This window comes from Manihot esculenta, chromosome 16 (assembly GCF_001659605.2).
Source record: "Manihot esculenta cultivar AM560-2 chromosome 16, M.esculenta_v8, whole genome shotgun sequence".
Classification (NCBI taxonomy): domain Eukaryota; kingdom Viridiplantae; phylum Streptophyta; class Magnoliopsida; order Malpighiales; family Euphorbiaceae; genus Manihot; species Manihot esculenta.
In genome coordinates, this window is record NC_035176.2 from 30,771,706 (window position 1) to 30,780,337 (window position 8,632).

General features: G+C 31.8%; 1 protein-coding gene across 1 annotated transcript; it reads right to left on the minus strand.

The window, feature by feature from the left end:
• Positions 1–705: 705 nt before the first annotated feature.
• LOC110604130 (beta-galactosidase) lies at positions 706–5,624 on the minus strand. Its single transcript, XM_021742242.2, has 19 exons — positions 5,326–5,624; positions 4,804–4,899; positions 4,599–4,711; positions 4,441–4,507; positions 4,250–4,342; positions 4,017–4,160; positions 3,834–3,922; positions 3,640–3,745; positions 3,473–3,557; positions 3,273–3,391; positions 3,027–3,188; positions 2,760–2,935; positions 2,491–2,600; positions 2,298–2,407; positions 2,073–2,183; positions 1,883–1,993; positions 1,586–1,791; positions 1,187–1,505; positions 706–1,088 (listed from the first exon to the last, which is right to left on the minus strand). The coding sequence occupies exons 1-19, from the start codon at positions 5,494–5,496 to the stop codon at positions 978–980; spliced, it is 2,499 nt and encodes an 832-aa protein (XP_021597934.1). The 5' UTR covers positions 5,497–5,624; the 3' UTR covers positions 706–977.
• Between the last annotated feature and the right edge of the window lie 3,008 nt (positions 5,625–8,632).

Genomic DNA, 8,632 nt, shown 5'->3' on the forward strand with positions numbered 1-8,632 from the left:
TTGTCAATTAGTGTCTTCATCCTACTTCCAAAATGTATTTGATATGTTGCAGATCAGTTGGCAGGGCCTGCTTTCCAGATTGGTTTTATTTTGTTTCTCGTTCAAAAGAATTTTCAGCTAAAATGCACACATTAACTTTATAGGAGTACCCAATTTGGACAAACAAGAGACATGGAACAACCTGCTGCTGCGAGGTACATTGCTTGGATGTTGAGCCCTGATAACAAATCTCATCAGGATCTGCCGTTTGAGAGTTTGACTAAAATATCAGAGTTGTTGGGCTCTGAAACAAATAGACTCAGGTGTTCATGAGAGAGTTATAAATGACTACGGACCGAGTGTTGTGACGTTATGGAAGATTATAGCTTTGGAAACAAGTATGATTAGCAAGTTAGTGGCTTCTGCTCAGCTAATTCCAAGTATCATGAATTAAGTACGTTTTGTCCCTGATAGGCTAGAGGATGGATGCTTCATTATTGAGAATGAAACAGGTGGAATGGATATTATTTTGCAAGGTCATTTGGGAGCAAGCAGGCATTTGATGAAGTTTATCAAGAGCATGATCCAGCTTAATGTTGTTGAAAATGGAAATGTTATGCTGGTGGATCCTCCATGGCAGATTGGAGAGGTGGCAGCATCAAGGGCAAGAAATGTTAAAACGTGGCGAAGACGTTGACGAGCCCATTAAGAGCTCGAGTCATAAACTTGGCACAAAGAATAATTCTTATTTGTTTTACTGCATTTCTTAATTATTGTTACAAATAGTACGCTTTAGTAAGTGTGATTGCAACATTTTTACAATTTACGTATGCGTTTAGCCCTATTGCCTATGTTGTCTTTTCTGCTTTCACCTTGGAAATCTGAGAGGCCTGAAGGTTTGGAAATCTTATATAGACAGCAACAAATGGTTAATGTATTCAAGGTGAAGAGAACCAGAATTTCATTTGTTTGATTAGCTGCTGTGGATTTTCAAGGCTTCAACTGCAGCGAACCTCAACTGAAAGCTTCTTTGGGCTACCTGGACATGGGTCCCCTCCAAAGTTTGCAGGATCCACAGCTACTTCACATGATTGCTTTCCAAGACAGTTCTGCAAGAGACTCCTCATGTTAGTCTCATGAAGCAAAAGTTATAAATGAAACTCAACTGATTAATTGGATTGGTTGAGTGAGAGCAGTGAGTGCTTACCCTTTGGAAAGGATCCCAAGACTTCTGGGCATGACATTTCCCCTGTTGGAAGAATCCACATCTTCCTTGAGGCCATCCATAGCTAGCAAACTTAATCTGAGAGATGGTTTGCCCAGGAGGACACCACAAATGAGCTTTGGGTTTGACTGGGACAAGCCCCTGCGAATTCAGCACTGCTGGCTGATCATCATATATATCAGCACAAACACTTCCTACGATTCGTTTGAGCAAAGAAATTCCACTAGGATCGCCACCAATTTCTTCGAACACAACCAATAGATTCCCCTTGGGGGACAACCATGAGCGAGGAACATGGTACCTGAGATTAACATCATCATGAAGAACTGTTCATAATGTGATAAAACAAAAGTAAGCTAAACCAACTAGTAATTATCCCACCATTGTTGAGAGGGTTGTCCGCATTTGCTTCGACATTTCTTATCATCATAGGTTCCTGCATAATCACAATCTCGACAATTCCCACGAGCTGTGTATCCAGGCCAGTGACGTCCAATGCTTCGACCATTTATCCATATTTGACCTTTTCCCATGGTGTACATATCTAATGCTAATGGGTCATCGCCTGGTGGTGCATCAAACGTTGTCTGCAAATTTTATATAAATTAATTTAGCTGTTAGAACTTTATGCTTCTAATTCCTTGTCAAAATAAATCATATGGGAATGTAAAGTTTTACCTTGTACCATGTCAGTGGTTGTTTTTTAGACAGTTGTGGTCCTTTAGCCCAGCTAACTGATGAACTCCCAGCAAAAGTTCCTAGATTTAAGTCTTCTCCTTTTAGACCAATCTGCTCAGTGAAATGGAAATCAATGATTCTCCGGTTCTTGATAAGGTGAAATGGAACAAATTTGTGAGAATTAACAAACCTTGTAAGACCATTTCCACTTGGACATGTCTAATGTTCCTTGATTTAAACCTGATAATGTGATTGGACCCATAACCCCAGCATTCCATGTATCATAATGCACACCAACATTCTGAGAGATCAATTAAAGAGGCACAGATGATGAGTTCAAACCCTAATCATTTTCTGCCATTAATTAATTTATTTAAACCTCAGAAAGAATAGAAAGTGAGAGCAGAGTACTAACCGGAAGACCTACAATAGCACTTAACAGGGAGATGGTATTTGTACCAGCTTTCAAATTCACATTTTGGCTGAATTTTACCTTAGGATTATCCAATGACCCATATACAGTGCCTACAGTAAGAATATATTCATAAGATGAACATATAGAGCGAGGTCTAAATATTGCTTATGCATACTATCTTCCATTAAATTACCTGCTAATTGACCATTGATGAAAACATGCAAAACATGGCCAGCTGAATTAACCGTAAGAAAAGGACTCTTTCCATTCTTCAAAAACCCTTCATTTGGATCTATGTTTACGCTGAAACCCCAAAAAATAAGAGAGTAATTACAATTTAAACTCTAATCTCCTGTAGAGTTCAAAATGATTAACTCAAATTATTGCCGGAGCTACGTTATATATACATTTAACCACTAATTCAATGGCCGAAAGAGGGAGAATATGAATGCGATTACTTACTTTGTCATGTACCATAAATAATCTGTTTTGTCCCAAGTGATGAACTTTTGCTCCCACAATCCATCATGTATAAATGTACCCGCAGTGTAACCAACAGAAACTTCATCATTGTATGACTGCCAAGAAAATCCAGTCACTGCAGGCATCATCCACATCTGTGTGCTCTGAGCACCAATCTGTACAGAAATTATTATAATTCAGTTGATCTTTGCGAAGTAAATTTTGATTGTTCTCAATTTCCAGTACTTAAATTTTCTTTCTCCTTACCCTTGCAGTGTTGTAAACTACAGTTTTGCAGTCAGGGAGGATGCTGATCGACCAAGGTGGAAGCCAATATTCTTTATTACTGAACACCACTTTCACAGAGTATTGTGCGTCATAGTTTGCTAAAAAGGCTGCACAGGCTGATTTTGCTTGGTATACATGAGCCTACAAATGATTATGCATATTAGCACTAGAAAACCAAATAAAAGAACTACAAATGCAATTTTTCTAATCTGAATTCTTCTTTACCTCTTGATTTTTCCCAAGAGATATTACTGTCGGATCTACAGAAACTAAAGCAGGTTCACATTGCTTGATGGCTTTATGCAGATCTCTCAAGTGTCCCCACTTTGGATCATGTGGTAATCCTGCAGGAACGAAAAATAAGCATTTCCTCAAGCAACTTATGAGCATTAAGAGGTAAACAACTTTGGAATTTGGAAACATACCATATTCATCAATAGGGGCATCATAATCATAGCTAGTAGCCATGAAAAGGCCAGAAGTTCGGCCAAAATTTGTTCCTCCATGATACTGTAGAAAAATTTAAGGAAATTTATCAAAACTGGAAATAATTAATACACCAGATCCGATTCAGATGAATTTATACACTTACCATATAATAATTTACAAATGAACCGCTATTGGCTATAAACCTTGCAACTGAAAATGCTGTATCTTCTGGTGGCCTGTAAGGAACTGCACCACCGTATTCTGTGTACCTGAAGAATGTAAGAAATCAAATATCAGAAGACAGAAATGCAAAGGAAACAAAAGGGGGCAAATTATAATACTGGTGATGTGACTCACCAACCAGTCCAATTTTCTGTCCACATTTTTGGTTTATTATTGTTATTTGGTTGGAAGCCTTCACAGTAGAATCCATTGCAGGTATCAATCTGCAAATCACCAAATTGATACAAATATGAATAAATGGGAACAACCCAAAAGCAAGAACTACAAGTTTTCACAGATTTTGTCAAAATCACTTACAACTGGATCAGGGGCATCTTGTTGTTTGCACATGATCCATGGGACTCCTGTGTTTAGGCCCACTGCCATCGCAGCTGCCCATTTTGTATAAGCTTTACCCGGTGCACCAATTTCCCATTCCACTGGCCCATATTCATTCTCAATCTAATCAAGAAAGACAAACTTAAAGTAAATCTTTTGAGTAGAGTACAAGTTAAAGAGAACTATATAGTGACAAGCAATGAATCAGGTACCTGAGATAGAATGATTGGACCTCCCTGAGGTTCAAATAACCTTTCTGCCTTCATCATATCCACAATCTTAGTTGTGAATTTTTGCATTTGAGCCTTCATTTCAGATGTGCAAAACCCCAGTAAATAAGATTGATTTGTTTTATGAATGGAAGAGACAAAAGGGATTGGAAAATTGCAAGCAGACACCAAACCTTAAAAGGGCCATTGTCTGTTCTAAATTCAATGCCTGGAATGTATTTTAACCACATGGGAAATCCCCTGAACCAAACAGAAATCATTTGAACTGAGATTCTTTGTTTACTCAATTTTAGATTAAATTAGTGGATTATAATATTTATATAATAGTTACCCAAAGTTCCATTCTGCACAAACAAAAGGTCCGATCCGCAGATGAACATAGAGGCCAGCTTGCTGTACTAGCTTGACGAACTTCACTATATCATATCGATCCTCGAAATAGTACTTTGTTTTTGGACAAAGATGAAAAAAACCATTTAGTTTTTTAAACCAGTAACTATTACAACCTTAAAGAAAAAAGATGTAAATTGAATTACTTGTCCTTGAGAAGGCTCATGTCCATTCCAGAAGACATAGGTTTCTATCATATCCAAGCCTCCTTCTCTAGCTTTCTGAATAAGGCTTGGCCACATCTGTATATTATACATATGCAGAACATGAAGACATCAAACTTTGATGCAGAAAATTTTAGTGCAATTTACAGAAAAAAAAAAAAGCAGCTTTAGTTGATTATTTCTTTCTTTTACATCATTGAATTTTTATTTTCACCTTGGATTAAATGTCAAGAAATACATTCATGAATTTTTTGGCCAAACCCATATTAGTGTTTGGTGCAAACTGCCAAGACATTCAAAGTTTGATGATGTAATAGATAAAAACAGTAAAAGAGAAGTAAAACCCAAGTTTGAATTTTAGTAAAAGAAGAAATTTTAAGAATGTTTTTATTGAAGAAAGAGAAAAAAAGGACACAAGGAGTATAGCTATTGGTCAAAATGGAATGAAAAACTGAGAGACACAAAGAATGAGAAAAAGCAAATAAGTCATATTTTTATAAGTACCTCAGGAGTGCTTCTTGGGTAATGAATAGAACCAGAAATAAGGATTCTTCTTTGTCCATTGATTATAATAGCTTTTTGATCATATGTCACAGAAGCTGTAGCAGAAGCAATCCATGAAGACAACAATAATAGCAGCAACACAAACCCATTTTCCCTTGACATTTTCCACATTAAAAACAAAAAAAAATTATAATCCCAATTGGCTATGCTTTCATATGGGATTGAATTTCTGGCAAGTAAGTGAGTTTATGAAAGAATTTTGAAGAATTTAAAGTAGCAGTTTTAAGAATCCTCTTCTCTTGTCTTCTCCTCTTGTTTCTGACACTGCTCATGCCATCAATTTATAAGAGAACGATGCTTCTAAAATAAGAATTTCTTGGTGAGGCAAATGATTATCCAATACATTAAATTCTTATCCATCATATTCATAGTCAACGTGCTTTGGTATTAAACCTTTATTAAGATATATTTTTCAGTTGGCTGGAATATATTTATATATACATTTACCATAGATTTGAGTCTCCTTCATCCGTAGAATTTCAAGTTTAAATTTTAAATATAATAAAAAGTATTATATATATATATATTTTTTTAAAAAAAATTTATAATTCAATTCGTATCAAAATAATATTTTATCATTAATCGACAGATGAATCGTGAAATAGGTTTATTTAAAAAAAAAAAAATCGTTGTCCATGCATAAAAAATATATATATGTATAGGTGTGAAAGGTTTGTGAGTTAATTAAGAAGAAAAAAAAGAAAAGAAAAGAGGGGAATCGTGAGAAATAAAATGTGATTAGGCATGACAACTAGATTAGACAAAGACAGATTAAGTAATGGCCAACAAGATTAGATAATGTCTAATTTGCCAAATGAGTTGAATATCTCAATGATTTCCTCTGCTTTCCATCCACGCCATTCTGATTTCTTTTTTAATTCTCATTACTATTTTTAACTAACTCATTTATGACTCTCTTCCCAATTAATATTGATATTGCAACTTCTCTTTTTTTCTATTTCTTCAATTTTTCGTGGGAATTTCAACTTGAAAATAAAATGGTCTTTAAAACTTAGGATTCGTTTGAGAATTTGATATCATTTTGGTGTTCTATCCTTTTCCACTCATTTAAAAAATATATATATATATATTTTTTAATTGATTTCCACTTAAATACACAATTGATATTGGCTGAAAAATAATTTATTTTTATTCTGTCATAGCAATATTAAGAAATAAAAATTATTAATACAACTTATGGGAAGAAAGTTCAATTGTATTGATAAGGCTTTCAAAGTTTAAGAAATTATTTCCTTTTCTATTTTATTTAAATTAGAATAACTTATTTTTTAATTATGAAAATATTTTTTATTGACAATTTTTTTAAAATTATAAACATTTAAAAATATAAAAAATATTTTTCATCAAATAAACAGAACCTATATAAATTTCTTTTCAATATTAACTATCTTAAACTAATTAAAATTTATTATTTCTCATTTTCAAAGTTATAAACTATATTTTTTCGCACTCCAAGACTTGGTCTGGTGGAAAGTGCATGATTGACTCTCTTATCATGTGATCCAATTTTAGAGATATTTTTTTCTTCCGTGTTAATAAAAAGAGAAATATTTTTATTTTTACTTTAAATTTACACTTTAAATCCGCTCGTTAGAGGTTAGAGTTGAATTTGCACTTTAAATTTATACTCTATTTTTATAAATATTTTATTTTTTAATAAAATAAATTTCCAATGACATGCAATGTAATATTATTATAGGGATCTAGCTTTAAAAATGAAGAGTGCCAAAGTTGATAATCACTAATGCTAAAGGGATAAGTATAAGATATGGTATATTTCTTACATTTAATTATATTTTTTTCATATAATTGTTTAGCTATTGCATCATAACTAACTCTCTTCTTTCTTCTTTTCTCTTTATTATTATTTTTTTAATATTTTCTATTATTATTTTTTTAATAATTTTTTATATTTAATTTGAATAGGTAGCTAATATAATTTTTTTTTAAATTACGTATTATGAAATTCATACAATGAAAAAAAAATATTATACTTCCTAAATAAATTTATATGAAAAGGACACTTACAAATAATGATATGAAATGATTTTCCGTTTTCAACACATGATTATCTCACGCTCTTATCCAGTCCACATATTATAACCTTAACTTTACTTATCAATACTTCCTTTCTTTTTTTATTTGAGAAATATAATACTACATATATAATTATATATTTTAATAAAATTATAATTTTAATGATATTTTTATTCGTTATTAAAAAATAAATAAATTTTTTAAATTTATTTTTATAGTAATAATATTTCTATTTTTTTAAATAGAGCTTCAAATACTGAGATTTAAATTTAAATTTATTAAATGAGTAATATATCTTTAACTATTATAAAAATTAAATAGTAATTTTTTCTAAATAAATATTCTTATTTGTTAAGTAATAATAGTTACATATGTTTTTTTTTTTTTAAAGTTATATAAATAAATAAATAAAATAAATCTGGGCAAGAGTTGAAGACAAGTCAAGTACCTGCGTCTGGGGCTTGTGCTTGAGTTTTGCGTCATTGCTTTCCATCATAGCGTATCGTAAACACGTTTCTCCTTTTCTTTTGCGTTTAATGTTTTTAAGGCTTAATCGTAATAATTGGAAAAAAAAATCTTTAATTTAAAAGACTGAAAATATTTAGTATATAAAGAGAAAATATTTTTTAAATTTTAAAAATTATATTCATAAAAATATTTATATGTAAATTTTAATAAAATCTTTTATATTTACTATTGCAATCAAACAAGTTTATTGAAAAATGTTTTCACATACAATATAATTATTTAAAAATTTTAACAAGAATTGTGATTTAAACAATTTGAGATTTTAAAATTTACCATCATTATTTTTTTATCATATTGTGATCACGATCGATGAATACGATCGATAAATACGTGTATGATTAATACATTAATAATATTAAACACGATCGATGAATATGTGTATAATTAATATATCAATAAATATCGATTCGTGTATGGCTAAATTATTAAAAGCCTTATGATCAATGTTGTTATTAACTTATGATTGCTTAGATAGCCTGTTAGAGGCGCTCAACCCAAGCAGGGAAAAACAATTCTGAAAAAGCTTCATCATTTGAGACTAGTAATTGATTAAGCCCAATTAAAATTTGATAGAGGACTTATTAATTTTCTATCTTGAATTCTACTGGTGTCAAACTAGAATTCCAGAAAAATAAATGAATGATAAGAAGAATCCCTTCAA

Coding starts and splice junctions, on each gene's coding strand:
- LOC110604130 (XM_021742242.2), bottom strand. CDS start 5,496: ATGTGGAAAATGTCAAGGGAAAATGGGTTTGTGTTGCTGCTATTATTG. Junction 4,900..5,325: donor ACCCAAGAAGCACTCCTGAG/GTACTTATAAAA, acceptor TATAATATACAG/ATGTGGCCAAGCCTTATTCA. Junction 2,408..2,490: donor CATCAATGGTCAATTAGCAG/GTAATTTAATGG, acceptor TTCTTACTGTAG/GCACTGTATATGGGTCATTG.